The 21,286-nt window shown below is 45.8% G+C and overlaps 2 protein-coding genes across 3 annotated transcripts; one reads left to right on the forward strand and one right to left on the reverse strand.

Annotated features, from left to right (window-relative positions):
• Window positions 1–801: 801 nt before the first annotated feature.
• Window positions 802–5,169, reverse strand: LOC144144638 (macrophage migration inhibitory factor homolog). Its single transcript, XM_077676162.1, has 3 exons — window positions 4,989–5,169; window positions 4,151–4,323; window positions 802–960 (listed from the first exon to the last, which is right to left on the reverse strand). Exons 1-3 carry the CDS (start codon window positions 5,094–5,096, stop codon window positions 891–893), a joined length of 351 nt encoding a protein of 116 aa, XP_077532288.1. The 5' UTR covers window positions 5,097–5,169; the 3' UTR covers window positions 802–890.
• A 108-nt stretch (window positions 5,170–5,277) lies between these two features.
• Window positions 5,278–20,579, forward strand: LOC144144636 (uncharacterized). 2 transcript variants are annotated; one of them, XM_077676160.1, is made up of 10 exons: window positions 5,278–5,594; window positions 5,695–5,946; window positions 7,584–7,680; window positions 9,919–10,035; window positions 12,833–13,048; window positions 13,680–13,892; window positions 16,198–16,269; window positions 16,869–16,967; window positions 17,492–17,603; window positions 18,843–20,579. In XM_077676160.1, exons 2-10 carry the CDS (start codon window positions 5,758–5,760, stop codon window positions 19,381–19,383), a joined length of 1,656 nt encoding a protein of 551 aa, XP_077532286.1. In that variant the 5' UTR covers window positions 5,278–5,594; window positions 5,695–5,757; the 3' UTR covers window positions 19,384–20,579. The 2 variants fall into 2 exon arrangements, with proteins under 2 accessions (XP_077532286.1, XP_077532285.1); XM_077676159.1 differs by having other exon boundaries at window positions 5,278–5,946.
• Window positions 20,580–21,286: the final 707 nt, after the last annotated feature.

Here is a 21,286-nt window from a genome sequence, read left to right on the forward strand (position 1 = left end):
CGACTCTTACAGCACGGTGCCCACTTACTTATTTCATAATTATTCGTTTCTCTTATTTTTGATTTGTAGCTACATTTTATTTTCGACCTTGTTATTCCCAGTAGTGGGTGCACGCTGCTGCTGTGGCTGATTCCCCGAGTTGTCTGCGACGGCCGCTTGCTTTTTGCATGGTCAGTTTTCATCGAGTTCAAACCTTCAAACTCTGGTTTCCCTACAGTGCCACATCCCTGGATTTCTGCAGCGACCCGTTGGCAACTGTTCATAATCCAATTTCCAAAACCAGGCGTTTATTCATCCTGTCAGCTGCTCTTCCCGTTTACCAGTTACATTTCGTGAATGTTACTTTTTGTGCAGCTGAACTCCTTAGAGCATTCATTCTACGACTTCCTTGGATGCGAGCACAAAACCTTAAAGCTCCTGTTCTTTTGGCCAGCCTCTTAACTGGGTACGTTCCCAAAAAAGGGGAAAACAACATATCAAAATTAAGCAAAATCACAGTATCCTGGAATTGTAGCAAAACCTTAACACGAGGTTAAAACAGCATCTTGTCGAACACCCAAGAGACAGACTCCACACTCGCTTACGCACCTTGCAAGGTATGCATAGCTCGCATACCTTGCCTTAATTAAAGCATAAAACGCTTTTCATGTTGAAGTAAATTACGATTGTTCGATAACAATTGCTGAAAATTATTTTGCAACCTCGGCCCGCACTAATTGACTTGCCGCGGACGACATGATGACCATTCGGACAGCATCCAGCATCCACACATTACAGCGTAATTGGTCACTGCGAGGCAGGTTTCCTTGTTTGTGCAAAGTGATCATGTTTATTGCACCCCACAGTGTCCAAACTCGCGTACATGTTGCCACAAACAGGGTCCAGCCCAGTTACCCAGCAAATGTTTTTCCATTGTAGCCCACATCAGTCGCTGGCACGTCGAAGAAATTTATGTACATCCTGCAATAAAAAAGAAAACACAGTACAAGTTTAAATGTACAAAAAGCAAACAAAACAGTCTCAGTGGCCCAACAATGCTCCAATGTCTACTTTTTGCATAGCTCTCAACCTACATGTATTTCATTGCACACACGTGTAAATTGAAATGTAGTTGTCTCTGTAAACACAAGGAAAAGTGTGCACTACCTCAGAAACCCATCAGTATAGACAATGATGCAAACATTTTTGAAAGGGCTGTTTAAGTGTGGTCCCAGAATTAACATATGCTGACAATGAAACAGACTGTTTTCTATTTAATTTCATCTTTTTTCATTTCTTTCATTTGCATCCCAGTGGCACTTCTTACTGAAGAGAAGTCCTTCATTGCTCGCACACTATCCAGACTGCTACAAACTGAGGAGACAAAGTATGTTATAAAAAGCAAGAGTTGCAAGTGCATTCACACAGATGGGGCATGGGCTTCCAAAGTTTCTTTGTGTAATTAACCACAACTCACCATTAAAAAAAACGGGGAGAGGGGAGGGAGAGAAAGGCTCTTTCTTATACAGCATTTCCACTAATGCCTGTATATATTAGCGGTATTATCAGTATTCAAATGCGAGCTTGCTAGGGCTATAAAAAAAGCATGATTACATGAAGTTGGCAAGGTATATATACATACCTGCCAGGTTTGCCGGGATGGCATTAGGGAGATCTTACCGGGGAGGGGGGGGGGGGGGGTAGTAGGAACAACAGAATGGGTAACTTTCCACACATTTTTTTAGTTACTTACAAGATAGCAGGAAATGAACTGTTTCTTTGCCCAAACTACCAACAAGCTACACCACTTAAATGTTCGACGTTGCTAACGCCGCCATTTTCAGAAAGACCTGGAAATATTACTGCAAGCGCAATACAAAACAGCAGGAACTGAACTGTTTTGTTGTTTCGTCTAAACTAACAACAAGCTACACCACTGGAGACTTGCTAAATCTTCAGAATGACCGTGCTCGTGCGTAAATGAAAGTGGCGGCGGCGCTGCGTTTCTATAAACAGTAAACTAACAATGGGACGAACAGGTTCACCGTATGCACATGGCCGAGTACGCTTTTTAAGCACTTAACTGATAATGATGCGAACTGGTGTCGGGTGTTGGATTGTCAGGTATACCTCCGACGCGTTGTGGCCATACTGGGAAAAGGATTAAGCCGAAGACGGGTGCGTTTTCGGGAGATTTTTGTTTCGGTCGTACAATCGTACAAAACCATGAAAATTCAGGAGTCTCCCGGAAAATTCGGGAAACCTGGCAGGTATGTATATACAAAAAAATGTTCACAGAGCAAAAAAAATTTATCTTGAACATGTCTCGGAATGCCCTTTTTTTTTGTCATATAATAGAAGAGTTGCTGCTTAAAATTAGCATTGTTAAAATTGCCCTGGTGTATATTCGTTTTCTGTATATTCAGATGACTGGGTTTAATGCACCGAAGCTATGCCTGGGCTATGAGGCGTACCGTAGTGGAGGGCCCTGGATTGTGACCCGGAACTTTAAACGTACACCGGAAGCTCGACACTCTGGAGTTCTTTCTTCCATCAGAAAAGCAGCCACCCCAGCCGTGACCGAACCCACATACTTGGGCTCAGTAGCACAATACCTTGGCCATTGAGCCACCGCAGTGGGTCGTTTTATGTACAGGGTGTTACATCGATAAACGAGTCTTAAAAAAAAATTTTCCTGAGCAAATTGTTGCTCCGTTTGTGCCCAAATTTTACAAAAAAGTCGCATTTTGTGATCCATTTTTTTTAACTATAAGAACAATGACAGCACTTAACCACTTATTCAATAAATAAATAAAAACAATTTTCGCCCATGGGAAAACGGCTATCAGTTTGGACATTCATGCCCAACTTGGAACGGTGGCACCACCTGCCGTATGCAGAACGAAATGTGTGATGGCAGTTCATGGTAGGAAGGAGCCAAATGAGATGACAGAAAGTAAGAAAACCTCTTTTATTCGTAGTCACGAATGCTTACATTACAGTTCACGCAAATCAAAACGTTCCCATGGTTCATTGTTACCAATATAAACATTTTTTTTTATATGCTTTCAGATTGCCTGTCGTCTGCTGTGCCAGATTACCCAGCTTCCCGAAATCAGACTCCTTCATAGTTTGTTCTCATTCTATTACAGTGAACGTGTCTGTGCTTGTGACGTGCCATTATGATACCGTTCACTGCAGACATAAAAGGCAGCCTTTTATCAGTAGTGAATTATCTCATAATGGCATGCCACAAGCACAGACATGCACACATAGAATAGTAAAAGTAGAACGAAAACAAAGCAACAAATGCGAGCACAGAATCATGAGCCCGATTTCGGGAAGCTGAGTAATCTGGCACAGCAGACAGGTGATCTGAAAGCAGGTGAAAAAAAAAAAATCCAACGTTTATTGATATTGGCAACAATGAACCATGGAAACATTTTATTGTGATTAGTATCAGCTGTTTTGCAACTATTTGTGATCATCATAAGGTAGTGGCGAAGCGGGGTTTTTATCTTCTGGCACATTTGGCCACGGCATCGCACGTTTCATTGTGCATGCACCAGGTGACCGCTGTTCCAAGGTCAGCATGAACGTCCAAATTGACAACCATTTTCCAATAGGCAAAAATAACTTTTATTTATTTTCCGAATACGCAGGTGAGTGCCATCACTGTGCTTGGTGTTAAACAAACCAGACCACAAAATGCGGCCTTCGTGTAAAGTTAGGGCACGAAGAGGGCAGCAGCGGTTTACTCAGAAATTTTAAAGGCACTCATTTATCTATGTAACACCCTGTATTACCCCCTACTGCAATGCTGTTCAAGCAAACTGTAGGCAACAGAACCTATATAAGAAAATGCAAATGTAGTTCAATTACAGCTAAATAACAAACAGAATAATCCTCACTGGTAGCACAGTATTAATTGTCATGCAAAAGACAACTAAGTTTCTTGAAAAGCCACAATGAAATGTTTTCCCACGATGTTTCTCCAGGCCATTGGTTACTTATCGCAAAAAAAAAAAAAAAAAGCAAAATTTTTGTGTCAGTGCCCCTTTAAGATTGTCTTTACTCACCTGCAGGCATTTCGAACTATTTGGCCTGGAAAACATGCTTTGAGTAGCGCATAGTTTGAAGTAATAACATTTATGCAAATCTGTGTACAAACCTGTCTTTCTTGACTCCCAGTGTATTCTTGATGTGCTCAAAGAGAGCTGCGGAATGCTTCTTGTTCTCCTTCGGGCTCAGGCAGCCAATGCTGTACAAGTTCGCGACAGCACACAGCTCTTCCGACCCTCCAAATGACATCACCTGGTCAGTGTTGATGTGGACTACAACGTACTGAAATGAGAAAACCAGGCAGCTTTAAAACCCTGAAAAACCAAACCAGAACAGCAAAGGGCCCACATTTGGCCCAGTGTGGCATCTACGAGTCACACAGCAGGAAATTACAGAGAGTAGCAGTTGATCAATTTATTTACCGCGTTTATTGTTCTTGTTTTGCATATTCTATTTTTGCATTCTTGGATTTGCGTTCTACATGCTGCATACTCAAGCGAGCTACTCCTGCTTGGCGAACGGTTGCGCAGAACTCACGGCAGCGTTATCTACAACAGGACGGCGACCCGTATAAGCACTTCACAACGTCTTTGAAAGACGCCTCCACAGTACAGTACTGCGGCACTATCAGGATTCAGCGCCTTCCATACGCAAATAGACGCAAAAAATGACGTTTTTTTTTTTTTTTTTTTCGTGCAAAATCGCGCGTCATGGCGACAGAGAACGTGCTAATTCCATTAGTTTTTCAAACGCAAGAAAACGCTCCATGTTGGCGCCCTCCTACACCTTGAAAATGAATTCACATGATAGCGGTCTAAAGAATAAGCGTCCAGGCGACCTTGCCATTAAAGGACACCGGGTAAACTTTTGGAACTAGTAGACTCCGGCACTATGGCGTACCCCAGCCCAACCAACGTTGGCCCAACTTTGGAGCCGCCCGTACATACCGAAACCGGCTTTCCTAATGAGTCGGCCACAACTTTCGACGTCGTTGCCAGAAAATCGCTCGGAAGCTTATCCGCGGGAAGGTTCGTGTTAATCGTGAGAGTTGGCATTTTGAAATTCGCAACGGCGACTGCAAGCGGCCACACACGAACTACGCTCCGGCGGGAGGGATTCTCACGTTCTCACTTCATGAGGAGAGGCAGAGGAGGAGAGAGAACTTGACCATGGTAACCATGGCAACCAAGGCCAACCGCAGGATGAGAAACAGAATAGCCAGAAAACGGAGGATGTTCGCGTTAGGTGACAGATGTGGGCTCTAAAATACCGAAGTTAATTTCTATTGCACTTCTGTTAAAATATAATATGCGGAAGTAGGTTACATGTATGGTTCTTTGCTCAGCGCAGCGTAGCAGCCAGCCCCAGCGACATCGAGAAATCAAGCTGGCGTCTGTTGTTTGTTTGCGTGCGCCAGCTTCTCTACGTGCACTCTGCGAAGACTTCGCGTGGTTAAATTTTTATCATCCGCTTTGTTACGGCACGGGTAACCCGTCGCCGCGAAGGATTTAAGTCTTCTGCAAGCTCTCACGGTCCCCGCCGCTTTTCAATCGGTGAGCGAGTGCGGCGATGTAGCGCCCGTACCCGAGACCCAGCCCGGTGCTTCTCGCCAGCATAGCCTAATCCCCCCACTTTCTCCACTGTCGCACGTAGTCCATCTCTTCGTAGCTGCTGCAGCTTGCTGGTCGCAACACACGAGGGAAAAGTGACCGAAGCATGGCCGATTTTTTACTCGAAAGGGAGCTGCCTAACCTTAAGGTCGCCGTCGACAGCAACTCTCTGCTGGAGGCCGACAATGATGATCGCATGGACTTGGACGAGGGCACCAAGGCGGAGAAAGGCGCCGAGGAGCAGCAGGACGTCGTGGCTGCGCGAGTGGCCGACCGCGCTCACAAGAGCTCCGACGTAAGTTCCGCATCCTCTGCTTGTCCCATGTGTCAGCCAGGCGTAAGTGTCCATCCCGTGTTTGCCCCGCGGACCTGCGTTCGGGCAGCGTAACCTACGCTGGTGTGGCACCCGAGCACGGTGCCATATGTGTGGTACTGAAGCGAAACGTCTACGTTAGCTTTTATTTCCGAGAAATAAACGCAGCCGTGGGTAGCTTCGTTAGCTTCTCGCCTCTTCTGAGCTACTCAAGTTTCGAGCGGTACTGCCGGTTGGTCTTTCCTGGTCTCTGGCTGTCGCTGAGAGGCTCTCACAACACGATAGCAGTTTTACTTGCGCTCATTGGTGACGCAATTAAGCACAACGATTCTCTTATTTAATACATTTTAGTAGCGAGTTAACATTTGGCCCCCTATTAATACCCTTGATTGAAGAAAGAAGCGAAAAGGCAAAAAACCAAGTTTTCGCACGTGCTTTTTTTGGTGGTAAAAGCGTGGTCTGCATCAGCGCTGCGCTGAAGAAGGCCGCCTAGCTTGTTAAGCTTATTCCTGTCTTTCCCCTCACTTATTTCTTGATTGCCGGCATTCGAGATCATATCAGCTTTTTTTTTTTTTTGCCTGTATGCATTGTACTTATGTTACTGCTCTTTATGTTTTTTGTCACAGTTTCCGTCGTATTGTCGAAATGTGCCATTGTTGGAACGCATTGTTTTTCTGGGATATTGAATAAAAATAGGAAAACCAACGTGAAATGAATTGAAATTGAAACTGTGATAACGTGACAAACCTGAACCAAACCAGCTTTTAGAAATGTCTAAATTTCTAGTTGATTTTTCCAACCTTTGGCTGAAGATGTGCCGGTTCTGTTGAAAAGGGTGGGCTACCAAGAATATATCAAGTGAAAAGAAATTTTTGAGGATGCAGCTTTAGGTAAAATTTAGATTGAATTTAGCATAAAGCGTTGGCTGGAAGACAGTCTTTATGCAAAGTGTCCCGTAATGAAGCCAAGTGTAAAATTTTCACAACAATGCAAGTTTATTCTCCCGTTGACTGCATTTTCATCAGCTGACACAATAGTACAAACGTAAAGGATAAGCATTGAATCAGTTATTGGATCTTTGACAGCATTGGAAATGTTTAAATTAGGGAGGAACATGTTAAACGGTTGTGTGTGTCCTCAGAACTAGAGCCACGCAATTAAATGCAGGTGGTCAAAACAGATATCAGTGCATCCACCCAAGTATTAGTTTAGAATGTGCTGCTAGTACACAAGTGCACATTCTTCCTTGAAAAGTGCCATCTTTGAGCCCAACTCTCTGTCCTCCTTTGCACTGATGGCGAAGCCCTGCAGCCGTTTATCTGGCAACTGCAGCATGTGGAATTGTTTCTTGACATGTAGAGTCTAAAGGCTCTTCCAAAACATTTTTTTTCTTAGCCTAAGCAATTTTGTTTGTGCCACTAAAGATTGGCTGACTAAAATGTGGACCATATGAAGCAAGAAGTGCTTGTGCTTGCCAAAAAATGGTTGACGCAACAGGTATCAGCAACCTGCTATGTAGATGAAAGGCATCACCATGTTGCTCCAGGTAGTTCGCGTGTACCTTAGTCTTCCATACATTGTTTTGCTCTACTTTTAAGCCTTGCGTAAACTTTTGCCAGGAAATGGCGGCCGATGACAGCGACGACCCTGAAGCCTACATGGTCCAGTATGCCGAACTCTACAGGAGTCTTGGGGTTGACCCAAGGAGACCGGGAGGTGCGTATTGGGCCTGGAATTCTGCTTGTTTCTTCTGCACGCTGTGACATCTTGAGGCAGAGATTGTACTAGCATTATAAGTGCACAGGCAGTGCGCCGTTTCCACAGCGTGACAAATGAATGACCGTTTTGCAGGCCAAACTTTAACCGCAGTCAACCTGTGAGTGTGTTGTTGAACTCATTGAAACCACATAACCAAACACCCTAAATGATTACTGCACTTGCACGCCACCCAGGTTTAACCTTAAGTTCAATGGCTTTGCCTGAAAGGGTTAAACAAACTGTGTGAATACCTCGTGTGCTAATTTTTAAGGCCTTGGGGACTTCCTGGCTACTTTGTGTGGCGAATCTACCAATTTCTAGAAAAATATGCTAGTGCATGCTGGAGTCTTAAGCAGGCGACATTTGCACACCAGCTGAAGCCTCAACTGAACTACTTGTCATGCAGTGTGAAAACTGACTAATGTGGCCGGTACAAGCACACCCTAGCATCCACTACCATGAAGGTCTTGGGTAGATTTGCCATGCACACTGTCCAGGAAGCCTTCAAGGCTGGCTGCACGATAAAAGAAAGGAATTTATGTGAGCATGGATTCTCACTCACATTCAAGCAAAGATTGTGCTTGAGGGAAAACCTGCCTGGTGCGCAAGCACATTATTCTTTCACGCGTTTGGTTGCATGGCTGTCAGGTGTTTTACTCCCCCCATAATTTGGATGCTGTCCTATGGTTAACGTTCAGTTGTCTAAAGTTCATCCCATCCCCTGCTCCTATTGTTTGTGTGTCTTCAGTACTAGTGATGGCGCAGGATGCACGTCACAAGCTAGCCCAGCTGCACCCCTTAATCGCTGTTCTTTTTTGGTTGTTTGTTTGGTGCTGGTACGAAACAAAATTATCCATGTGCACAAGGTTTCAGTGCACGTTTAAAAATACGCAGGCAGTCCAAAATAAACTGTAGTCTTACACCATAGTGCAAAACTCTCAGTTTAAATTTTTTTTTTTGGTGCTGGTACGAAACAAAAGTATCCATGTGGACAAGGTTTCAGTGCACATTTTTAAAAATGCGCAGGCAGTCCAAAATGAACTGTAGTCTTACACCATAGTGCAAAACTCTCAGTTTAATATATATATTTTTTTTTTTTCTGTGCTGGTACGAAACAAAATTATCCATGTGCACAAGGTTTCAGTGCACGTTTAAAAATACGCAGGCAGTCCAAAATAAACTGTAGTAAGTCTTACACCATAGTGCAAAACTCTGAGTTTAAATATTTCTTTTTGTTGGTGCTGGTACGAAACAAAATTATCCATGTGCACAAGGTTTCAGTGCATGTTTAAAAATACCCAGGCAGTCCAAAATAAACTGTAGTCTTACACCATAGTGCAAAACTCTCAGTTTAAATTTTTTTTTGTGTAAAGTTAGTTCATTTTGCAAGCCAGTGGTACGCTTTATTTTGTTGCTTTCTCTGATATTAATCGGTTAGCTGAGGCTTGTACCTATGACCTCGTCGGGGAATGTAGCAAGTTCCTTGCTTCAGCATGGTAATCCTTCGAATGAAGCAAGGCTGTGTGTTGTCTCTGGGGTTAATGTAGGGTTAATGTTTCCAAGGTCCATGGACATCACTTCTGCAGAATAGTACAAAACACTGTCGTAAAAGTAATGGGCAGTAAAACCTATTCAGAGAAACACACAGAGCAAGCTGTGAGTGGTTATGCTCCATCCAGACAGGCAAATGGAGAACCCTTAGCAGGCCAAAAAGTAGCGAAATGATCACTAGTAATGGTTAAACTGTTGAAAATATGACAGGCACCATATGCAAACGAAAAATTTTGGGCCTTCTATTTAATTTAGGGCTGTTCTGGATGGTACAGGATGTTTACCAGCCTGCAGGATGCTTGTTGGCGGCATCACAAATATCAGCCGTTATTAAGTATTAAATGCTTCATAAAAATAGAGAATAAAGTTTGCCCCTTTTATTGCTTCACATGTTGAGTCTGCCATCTTCTTACAACTTTTCAGTTTAAAATGATGGGATTAGCAAAATGGTGAAACGCAATCCTGCCCAGGCTAGCTTGCTTTGTGCTTATTGTTTTCGTCAATTTATATTCCACATCATGAAAGGCCTTTGCAGTGTCGTCACAGAAGATTTAAACTTTGTGTGTGCATGGGTTGACAAAAATTGCACTGGGGGTTCTTTTCTAGTTTGACGGATTTTATTGCCTTTCATTTTAATCGTCCCAGGAACCAGGCTAAATGCAGTGCACGTAAGAGGTGTGACTGACATGAGCACTGATGATGTGCTGGAGTACTTCAAGAGCTACGAACCAGCGTCCATTGACTGGATCAACGACTATGCCTGTAAGTCCTGCCTGCTTGTGCCTTGCCAACGTGCGCTCTGAGAATAGAGAAAACGTGCTAATGCAGTAGCGAGAGACAAACAAAAACACAAAGCAAACAGCAGGGAGGCTCACGCAAGGGTGTCATACCTGTACACTTGTGTGTGAACAAACACAATACAGTCACTTACCGTAGGATAGATGAAAATCAAAATTTTGAAGGCTTAGGTAGCATCAAGACAATTTGAAACAATGTGAGGTCACTGCAGTAGTTTGCAAGGCAGCATTACAGATAAGCCAAGACTCCATCCAGACTAACATAATTCAGCTGCAAATAAGTTTCACAAATTCATTTCAGTGTCACTCTTAGACTCGTGCAGTAATTTTTAACGACTTTGTTTTTATATCCGCAGCTCATTTTTTGTCTTGTGTTTTATTGCTTTACTGTGGGTCCTGTGTGTAGGATATTTGGTTGTGGAAAGCTTACCAATTTTGTATGAATGCGGACTTAATCCTTTAATACTATTGGTGAGCCTAGCTCAGACCGTAGATATTGTGCCCAGTTGAAGAAAGTTAAGCATAGGTTTGAGTGCAGGCTAGGCTTGTTAAAAATAGTCAAGGACCTTCAATTTGAGGGAGGGGGATTCACGATAAATGTAACGTGGTTGCAAATAAAATGGCATGTGGACAGGGTAGTGCTCTTGGGCTGACATATAAAAGTTGCGTTTCCACGCTTAAGGGGGATAATTGAATTTTGTATGTGCTGTGGACTCTGGTTCATACAACTCAACAAAAATCTGTTAGCCTTGTTCAAAAGTAGCCATAAATTTACTGTAACAGAGTTCACCTCAACTGTCTCCTTAGAATAGGGAATTCATATTTTCCAGGGGTCTGAGAATTTCTTTCTCGTGTGTGTGCCATAGATAATGGTTTATAATTGGCAATCAATTGGGGTGTACTCAGAAGGAAACAGTTAAAAGGACACTGAAGTGATTTGTAAACATAGCAGGATTACCAGTGCATATTGAAGTCTGGAGTCTCTAGACCATATTTCGACCACTCTCGCTGCATTTACGCAACTCTACATCCTCCTTGCTGATTCCCTATGAGTTTCTTATGACGTTAAAACGAGTTGAAACGAGAAAACGAGTTGAAACGAAGCCACGACACGTCTGTGCCTGGAAGAATGTGCCTTTAGTTTGTTAGATTGTAGACTGTTTCAAGCTCTAATTCCAGGTGCTCCACACAAGCGCACATGCGACCCTTCGCTGACTGGTACGCTATTAGAAAAGCCTAAGGCCAATTATAGGTGGCAGAGGAGTCAGCAAAGTCAATATAGGTACGGAGGAATTACAATCAATTAAAACTTTAATTTACAGCATAAAACCAAGATGCAGGAAGCACTTTTTGCACTGGGTGAACTAGCACAGTGGCCAGCAGCATGACCACACATTTGCGATTGCTTTTCTAAAAGCCTAAGGAACGCAGTTGCTAGAAATGAGATGAGATATTCGTGGGAATTTGGGGGACACTTACTGCTCAAGTGTTATTTAAGAAATAGTAATCTAGGCTGCTTGGAATGCTAAATCTAAAGATAAATGTGAGCAGGCTATACAATATATACCTTATATTTCCATTCACAACAGCGTTGGCTTATTACCGAGTGGTCTGAAGCCTTAGGTTTGTTGTTTTGCAATTCACGAGTTCGAATCCCCCACAGTGCCTTTTTTTTTTAAGTTGATTAATTTGTTTTTGGAAAGTGTTTTTTATTCTGAATTCACAATTTTGGGGCTGTAATGTTTCATTGCTCCACGAGCGAGTTCGCAGAACACATGCAGACTGACACTGACGCGCTGGTGAGTTTTTGTTGGCGTGGTGTTGCCATAAGCACCGTCTGCTTGGGGGCACAGTCCTGAATAAGCTGACCCTTGGCCTGTTGCGAACACGGCTCTTACAATACAGGCACGAGCCAGGAAAGCTCCAAAGATAAGGGAAAAGCAAATTGCATTTGAGTGTCTCCAGTGAGGCAGAGGGCATTCATCCACTGCGTATTCCTCGGCTAGTGATTGTTACGATTCCAAGCCATGCTGGTAGGCTTATCTGACACATTTTACAGCCGACAACATGGCAAAAGCACGGTATGCCGATTGCTGAGATATTGGGAATGACCAGCCAACGATAACGTCAGATGCCGAGCATGTTGTTTCACAGAACCGAAAATGAAACTGGTTTGAATTCTAATCTTAGACATTGACCAATCACATTGCATCTCATATGGACGTCACTGCTTTAATAGGTGTAGCTGCTGCAGACCGCGCATGGTAATTTTTCTTCTTTCAGGCTTTGTAAAATAAATATCACCATATCGACCGGATACACGATGAAAAGTGTGTTTAGTTGAGCCAGTCTACGCTTGGCAATACAGGAGCTTGGCAAATTTACTTTAGTGTCCCTTTAAGTGTCCAAATGACATAGGAATAAAATGGCCCAAAAATATGATCAAATTCAATGCTGCAGTTCAAAAACTGATCCTGTAGTCTATCATCTAATCTGGTGTGCATAACTTTTTTGTAGCTCCCTCATGAATTGTAGACCCTTAGCATTTTATGTTTTTTTACTAACAGCTGCATTGAATTATCCTAAATGCTTTAGTGTGTTAGAAGCATTACGTTAACGGTGTTATTCTGGCCTTGTCACTACAAGGTCTCAAAAACATATCAGGCGATGGGGGTGTATTACAACTTGTTCCTGACTGGCTTTGAGACACAAAGAAATGGCTGTCTGCCCCCATTGTTCCCTCCTCCCCCCCTCCCTTGCAGGCAACGTGGTGTGGGAGCGTAACCAGGACGCAGCGCGTGCTCTGGACGAGCTGAGCCGTCCCCTGCTGGTGAAGTCCAAGGCCCGGGAGGGCACTCCCCCACCGGGGGAGGCGGCCAAGCCCCCTTCGGCCAGCTGCGTGTCTCCGCTGAACCGGCCTGAGCCAGCGGCGGCGGCCGCCAGTGCAGTCGTGGAGGGCCGCCGGCGTTCGTCAGAGGGTGAGCTCTGCACCCTCGCCCTTGAGGGGAGGGTATGGGGGCTATGGATGCATTAGCAGCTGCTGGTGAATTGTGATATTTCTTGCTTCTATCACTGTGTAGGTATGTACGCAGCCTGTGCATGCTTCCGGTGCTTTGTTGTAGGCCCAGCATAGCCCCTTTGAAGGGAACCGAGAGCATAGCACGCACTACGGCAGCTGCCTGGGATAATGTATTCTACGGCCTGCCTTGCAAAATATAATGCTTGCAACCTGAGATTTGTTTCATTAGACCTGAATGCAAATATAACGCAGATAGCGCTAAACAAAGTACGTCATGTACAGGAAGAGAGGCCCAGCAACGTAGCAACATTTTTTCATGAGGTAGTCCCAGTGAGATCATGTTGGGCAGCTGGATTTAGTCCTGAGGCACACTTACCTGTGTGTGACATGCTGAAAACAGCAAAGTCCGCTGAAATTATGACCAAAAGCTGCTAATTTGCATAAGCAAATCCGGATACCGGTACTGGAAGCACGGTAATTTGGAAGCTGATTGTTTGTTCAAGTCGTTTAGTGTTCAGGGGCTCACCCAATAGGCTTGCTGCAGGTTCCGGCCCTGCAGCCTACTCCACTGTGTCTTTTCTCTGCCCCAGGTGGAGATGGAAGTGAGGAGGTGGTGGTGATGTCGGATGATGATTTCGGTGACGACTCGGTGATCCAGCCCGAGCCGTCCCCAGCCAAGGGCCCCAGGCGTGATGAAGTGGACGTCTCCGACGTGGGCGTGCCGGTGCCACCCGGGGAATGGCGCCGGGCCATCGCACCACACCCCAAGACCAAGATGCTGCTTCTCCGTTTTTCAAACAAGTGTAAGTAACGAGTGCACAACACTCCTGTGTACATCGTAGCTGATGCGGTAGGATGAATTGAACCCACTGCAAAGCCAAGCCAGGTACTATATCATATACCATGTTCACTCGCATAATGCTCGCACTCGTGTAATGCCTACTGACAGATTGCACCATTCTGTAGCAGTTGGTTGCAAACTGTATTTTATTTTTTTTACAGGCTCGTACAAAAGTGTACTTCATTTAGCATGTGTAATTTGGTAAAATTCACTGTTTGCAGTTGCATGTTTGCCAAATCTCTTGGCTTACCTTAAGAATACATATATCAGCCCAGTGAGTAGCCAGAAATTTATTTTTGAAGGGGGGGGGGGGATGAATATGCAACAGTAGTGCCCCTTGCCCAATGCAATTACACATACACGCACTCACCTGGAGAGAGATAGAGAGAGAGCAGACAGACAGACAGAGGTCTAAAAAGTCATCAGCACATTTTATACATGTTTCCTCAAAAGGAAGAGAAAGAAACATCTACCCTTTAATGCAGAATATAGGACCTTGTAGCCAGATAATGAAAAAAAAAAAATAATTATGTGTACAACGTCGTTTTATTTAGGGTATTACTCGTTTAATCTCGTTTTACTCGTGGGGCTGTCTGAAATGTTGTCGGGCGGCTGCTTCTGGCTGGTTGTCACCCGCCCAGCAAGTCTCCTTGGTGCAGTCACAGGAATAGCTTATGTGGCACTTATGCGGGAATGGCTTATGCAGCACAAAGCATGGGACACTTGAGTGCAGACCGTAGCATGATCCAGTCTGTGCAGGCGGCCAGTGAGGGTTTTGGGTTATCCATTCGCAGAGATGTGGCACGACGCTCGTGGGCAAAAGTCACCGCCTTATACTTAAGTTCCAGGTCACAGAGCAGTGCTCACGAAATGAAGACTGCCTAGCGTTGCATACCAAGAGCTGCCTTTCAGCTTACGCCCATAGCATACACTTTTTTAGGTGACGCTGAACTGGCGCAAGGCAGACATGTTGCCGCTGGCTTTGACATTCTCGCCAACTTTTCTTTTGAATGCTGTGGTGAACTGGCACCAAGTGCCTAAACTCTTTGAGCCAGAAATAGCACACACATGTTCACTGACAGCGAGAGAAGCAACAAGACAAAGACGGCAACGTGTATACTTAATTGTGGCGGCGATGGTGCCTTTGTGATTTGGATGTGCTTGATGGGGCTGCCCAGTTGCCGGATAACAACTAACATTATGTCACAGACTGCCATAAAGATCGAGGGGAAAATATTCAGGTAAAAAATCTCGACTTGTATTCCGCCTTATACGGTATAGGTATTCTTCCTAAAAAAAAAAGCAAGGAAACAAAGCAGCGCACACAGCCATACATACACACGCAACCATCCTATATAGATGGTATTCACATAAAAGTTTAGCAGACGATTTCTTCTCTTGGCAGCACTGCAAGCCACCATGACAGTGCCCACGGTGTCTGCGCATGCATCTACATCTCGCAGAAAAAACACAACAGGCCCTGGCATCAATAGACATGAATAATAGCAGCAGGGTGGAACAGCTGCGCCATTCGGCCATTGAGCGCGGAACTTGTTTACCTGCGCTGAACCACCCCTGTTGCACCAACTCGTTTATCAGAGCCATCCTGCACCGCAGTGCCTGAATTGGGCCGCGAGATACGACTGCCAGGATGCCCAGTGCCCCCCCCCCCCCCCCCCTCCCTTTTTTTTTTTCGATCTGCTGTAGTGAGTGCTTTTTGCCTGCCCACACTGCAAGGCAAGCAGCCTTCACGCTTGCTCGTATGAAGACACGCTGTGCAACACCTACAAGTCGGTTTGGCAAATTGCAATATCTACTGATTTCATGCCACGTAGCTGTTCACAGCATGAAAACCTTGGGCAACCATGATTTCAGCTGAAGTGAAACCTACGCACATCGAAGGGCTACTCCCTCACGGCTACCGACTTCTTTTTTTTACTTTGCCACTTGGTACCTGCAGAAATAAAAGGAACTTTGGCTTTCAAGATGCTCAGATTAAACACAAAGGGAATTCCCCTTGATACAAACAGCAGCATGGCAGGATCAGGCTTGTCAGTTTCCCTTTTTGTTGCTAATTGATAACAGATGTTATCGGAGCAGGTTGGCTGTCACTGGGTCTTGCACTTTTGCTGAAAGTGGTCTTGGGTACCCAGTGGTAAGGCCCCCAGTAGTAGGTTGCAGATGTGTGTTGCATATCGGGGGCATTGCTGATGTGTTGTCTAGTGCCAGCCTGGAGGAGTAATGCATGTTGCACCTCTTCTCCACAGATGACAAAAAGATGCCTGGAGCAGAGAAACAAAGCGAGTACTATAAGAAGTATGGCAACCCCAACTACGGAGGTGAGTGGGCCCTACTATCGAAACCCCTGCAAGCCCCTCAATTTACCCATTCTGGATGGTCCACAAGTAGTGTGAGAGTTCCCCTCGTTCAGGAGGTGCCACAACCATGCATGGAAAAAGAAAAATTCTGCTCCTTAATCACCAATCAAACCATGGTCGAGCAAAGGTGGCCATCATTTCATCGCAAGATCACAATTCGGCAGGCAAATCAAAAAAGCAGTGAACAATACCCCTGCTGTCTTGTCTGTGGCCACACCTCACGTTGGGTGAATCAAATGTGAATTGCTTGTGAGGGCCATTAACTTCTGAAACTGCTGCTAATGGTCGTGCGTGTGCAGATCATGGAAGATGCTTTTGATGATTATTGTCGGCGGCAGAGGGCAGAAAAAAATCTTGGTGAAAGTGACAGCAACAACTGTGCCTTAAAAACAAAAACGGATGGTGTGTTGTATTTTGGGCCGTTCGCAGCGAGTCTTGGGCTGATAGTTGTAGAGGCCCATGCTTTGCCTGCTTTCGTTGAGTTGACAGCCCTGTCTGGCCTTGGCGTGTGCGTCTCTTACGGTGTGGTGCTTGGCTTGCTTGCCCTGTCGTCGTTGCAGGCATGACGGGCCTCATCAGCAACTCTCGGAAACGCAGGATGCGGGAGGCCAAAAGCGCCTCTTTTGCCTTGGGCAGTGCCAGATCCATGGACACAGGGGGTGCGTTGTGTTTTCTCCCTCTGCAGTGTTTGCTGTACTACTAAGCAGACTTGGGGAAAATATCCCCTAAGCTGAAGAGTTGAATGTTTTACGCTTGGCAGTACTTAAGCAGAAATAAGGAGCTTAATTTTGTTTTTAACTCATCAGCCATGCTATGTATACATAAGGTTTTGACCTTTTGACCAAATAAAGAAAAATGAAAGGGGAGGCTGTTTCCTGGCTTAGCTGACTTAAAGTGTTTTAGGTCGTAGACACTCTGGCTGGGTCAGGCATAGATTCTCTGCGTACGAGCTTTTCTGATTAATTAAGTCTGCTGTGTGCATTACACTGCCCCGCATGAGAGCAGTAAAAATAGTGGGGCTGCTACCACTGTGTACACTCAGCTTGTCGTTTAAGCACTGTTACTTGGAAGTGGGGCAGCCAACTGAGGAAGCAAGCGGAAATCTTGTATGGCATCTCCCCGGCTGGCAAGAAAGAGCGAGGAAGTAGTGTTGATGGTGGGGGAAATGGGCCGTGCCTTCCAGAGGACAGTGACCGGGACCGATCTCTGCTTGGGGCCAGGCAGCGTGCTGTGAAGAGGATGCGCATGAGGATGTACGCTGACGAAGAGGAGGAGAAGCAGCGGCGCGGGAAGAGGTGCGTGGCCTTGCCCGTTATCCTCACCACTCCGGTCATCATCGTTGCAGTGTGTGTGTGACAGTGGTGTGTAGTGGTCGAACAGTGTTTCACCTTGTTCCGCCTTTTCTGGGCCTCAGAAGGTTCCAGTTGCTTAAGTGTTTCATTCCATGTTTGTCAATGACTGGTCCGGCCCATCCAAGGATTCCTGGGGTTGAGTGAGTGCTGTTCTTTGCACACTATGGTGGCATCAGCTCAGACATTGACGGAGAAATGTTTCCTGCTTGCCACTTATCTGTGTACACTTCTCTTTATACCCGTCAATGGAGCCGCCTTCACTGTCCAACTTGTCAGGCATTAAACGCATAGTAGCGTCGATCAGGGTGACCGAGTGGACACTAGAGTGGACACTGGTCTAGAAGAAGGGGAAGGCCAATTACTCGATGGAGAAATAAATGAGGAATTTCAGATGAGAAGAATGGACTCGAGCGGCACGAGATAGGAGCTGTTGGAGGTCGATGAGAGAGGCCTTCATCCTGCGGGGGACCTATTGGGTTGTTCATAATGATGATGAGCTGCACTGCATGGCACTAGTAGTGTGTCAGCTGCTCTTTACCCTTTCGTCAGGAAAACTATGGAAAAGCGTGGGCCTAAAAACGGGCACTTGGTACCTGCTAGAGTTTGTTTTGAATTTTTATCTACACAAGAAGCGAGGCCCTGTAGACCCCCTCGCACCAGCTGCATGCTCCCTTTGCAGATAACATGCCCCCAACCACCACCTACTCCAGCGATATAGTTGCTTCTTGTGCATGTGCGTTGCTGCAGTGTGCAGTACTTTGCATGCAGTAGCTGTCTTCCTTCTGCATGAAAAGATAAACCTTAGTCGCGTTTTTTGGGGGGTAGTATTTTGGCGCTGCCACGAGCCAGCCGCGAAATCTTCGATGCTTTGCTCGTGCAAGATTATTATGGGTGCCCTGCTATGTCAATCATGATAAGCAACTACTAGAGCTGTTTGGGCTGGTTGTAACACGCATGCAATTTAAGGTGTAATATTTACCCAAAAGAGAGGTGCGCGTTAGAATCCAGTATTCACGGTACCTCTTGCATGCTGTACCTGCATTTCGTGCATATTTTTGCTGTGATGGCGGTAGAAGCGAGGAATTCTGCCACTAGAGAGGATGAAGTCGCCCATTACAAGCTAAGCCCTAGCAGCAGTTTCTCTTGTTTATTAAGTGAACGTCGTCTTGGGTTGCTCCTCAGGCCCGGTGCCCTGGGCACGCCGACGCCTCCGACCCCGTGGTCCACGCCGGGCAACTCGCCCACCTCGGACGAGGAGACCTTCAGCCGCTCCCTGAGCACCAGTGTCAGCGGCAGCAGCGTCTGGGACCGGCTGTCTGGTGGCCGGGCCAACCTGTTCACCAAGAGGGACGACGACGACGATGACGACGACGAGGACCTAGGCGCTGACGACCGGGACCGGTTCCTGCCCCCGAGGCGTTCTCACTATGTCGACCTGGACGACCCGAACTTGCGGGACGACTACAACCCCGCCGAGGACGCCTACGGCAGCATCTTCGGCCGTGACTTCGGGTTCGAGGGGAGGCCAGGGTTGGGGTCGAGGAGGGGCAGGCGGGACGACGAAGACGACGAAGGCGACGAGGAAGACCCGCACCGAATTCTGTCGACTGTGAGGATGGCGGGCACTGACTTGCGATCCAAGCTGGAGAAGCTCAGGCAGAGCAAATCGGCACCGGAGCGCATGAACCCGTTGCGGATTTCCGTGTCCAACGAGGCGCCTTGACCGGCATGCAGTGTTCACGCATGCTGGAGGTCTCTCGCACCAAGTGCGACTAGGTGAGCTGAATGGGTTTCGCATGGTTTGAGGTAAACACTCGCCTGGCACAGGGGCATACCTCACCCCCGCTGCTTTGCGAACGGGGAAGCAAATGCAGGGACTCGATGAAGAAAAGTTGCCCACCCCCCAAGTAACACTGCATTTGTTTTCGTTGGGTTGCTTGTGTTAGAACCCCCCTGGTTACTGAAAAGAAAAAGAAAAAAAAGCTCACTGAAAACAGGCAGTGGTGTTTGCTTCAAGTGGCATTCACCTGCGAGCCAGCTCTTTCATAATGCCACAATGGCATTTGCAGCTGTCTCCATACATTGCCTGCAATACGAGCATTTGTGCTGACCATGTGCTAGTCAGAAACAGTTGCAGGCTGCTGTACAGATGTTGCACATAAACATACTGTTGGCACCTATGAAAACTGCTGGTCTAGGACACCAGACAGACATTGAATTAGCCAGCTGAAATTACATTTAGAATCGCGCCTTGTGAAAATGGTGTCTTGCTTTCTGTAACAAATCTCAGTTTTTGTTCAGTGGAACCAGTTGTTCAATCGTTATTGAATGCCAAAACATATTTATGCATGATAGCGCTGGAGCATGCAGCCAGCTAATTGATGGGTACAATGTAGATGTGATGTAAACAGCACTCAGCAGTTGCAGTTGCGTGATGCTATCTGCAACATTTCAGTTGCAAAATTATCACACTGACCTAATGTTGACCTGTAAGCAGTCTCCATGCAAACAGATTTCATAGCAATCTGTACATGCGATTTCTAAATTGTGCGCTGTACAATGATTAAGGAAATTGTGATGATGAAAAGATAAACGACATGTTCTTATTAAGGAGCATGCCTTAAGACTTTACTGACATTGCATGTCTTGTGCTCTCTGTGGTCTATCTAATCCTTGGCAGGCCACAGGAAGACCACTGTGCTGTTTGACAGATTCGTTAAGTTGAGCAGGCAGCAATGATGATGTGCCGCTGCACGTTTCCTCCTGAAAATGCTTCACTTTAAGAGTCATCACGTTGCCCAGGGTATGCGAGTATTTCTCTTTTCAGGCCAGAAAGCCGTCACCCACTCTTCCTTCGAACATTTTTGTCATTGTTGAACACCACGTGTTTACTATGAAAATAAAGGAGCTCATTACGACTCTGGTGGTTGTAATTCTGCCCTGCTTAGTATGTAGTTTACAGAGCCTCCATAGTGCCGTCAGGTTCATAGGCCTTCTCATAGTGGTTTTTACCCATGGGTGTCGGCGTGGTAAGACCTAGTGTCACTAGATAAGACGTAGAGTATCGTCACTGAGGCACGCAAGTGAGAAACGGCGGCCATTTGGTGTTTATTAGTGTTGCTAGATTGCCGCTTCTGCGGCCTGACCGCTAACTTTGACGAAGTTATTTGTAAATAACACTGCTGAAAATGCAGCAAAACGGCATCTTCGGATACACTTCTGCTGCTGCAATAATGCGAAGCGCGTTATTTTTTATTCGCGTTCAGAACAGTGCCAGTCGTGCGCAGCCACAGAGCAGGGAGGACAAGCTGAGACTACCACGGTTGACTGACAGAAAACGCATAAACAACAAAATGGCGGTGCCCATGAACCGTCGCAGTGTAAACAAATGTCACGTGATGTGAACTGACCAATTACTACGGCGGCGGCACAGAACAATAGGAGAAAAAGAGTGCCGATACTTTGTAGCCTTATCTAGTGACACTAGTAAGACCAATTAACCCTTTGTGGTGGCTCAGTGGCAGAGGCATTGTGCTGTTGAGCACAAGGATGTGGGTTCGATTCCCTGCAGCGGCAGCCATTTCTTTGATGGACGTGAAAAGAAAAAAAAAAATCGCCCGTGTGGC

This window comes from Haemaphysalis longicornis, unplaced genomic scaffold (assembly GCF_048455015.1).
Source record: "Haemaphysalis longicornis isolate Haplotype H1 unplaced genomic scaffold, Haemaphysalis longicornis Haplotype H1 scaffold_7, whole genome shotgun sequence".
In the NCBI taxonomy this organism is placed as follows: Eukaryota; Metazoa; Arthropoda; class Arachnida; order Ixodida; family Ixodidae; genus Haemaphysalis; species Haemaphysalis longicornis.

What these genes read in the sequence shown, in the direction of transcription:
- LOC144144636 (XM_077676159.1), top strand. Translation starts at nt 5,758, where the DNA reads ATGGCCGATTTTTTACTCGAAAGGGAGCTGCCTAACCTTAAGGTCGCC. An exon ending in CAGATCCATGGACACAGGGG is followed by an intron (nt 16,968 to 17,491) that starts GTGCGTTGTGTT and finishes CGTGCCTTCCAG; the next exon opens with AGGACAGTGACCGGGACCGA. An exon ending in AAGCAGCGGCGCGGGAAGAG is followed by an intron (nt 17,604 to 18,842) that starts GTGCGTGGCCTT and finishes GTTGCTCCTCAG; the next exon opens with GCCCGGTGCCCTGGGCACGC.
- LOC144144638 (XM_077676162.1), bottom strand. Translation starts at nt 5,096, where the DNA reads ATGCCAACTCTCACGATTAACACGAACCTTCCCGCGGATAAGCTTCCG. An exon ending in CATTAGGAAAGCCGGTTTCG is followed by an intron (nt 4,324 to 4,988) that starts GTATGTACGGGC and finishes TTCTCATTTCAG; the next exon opens with TACGTTGTAGTCCACATCAA. An exon ending in CTGGGAGTCAAGAAAGACAG is followed by an intron (nt 961 to 4,150) that starts GTTTGTACACAG and finishes TTTTTATTGCAG; the next exon opens with GATGTACATAAATTTCTTCG.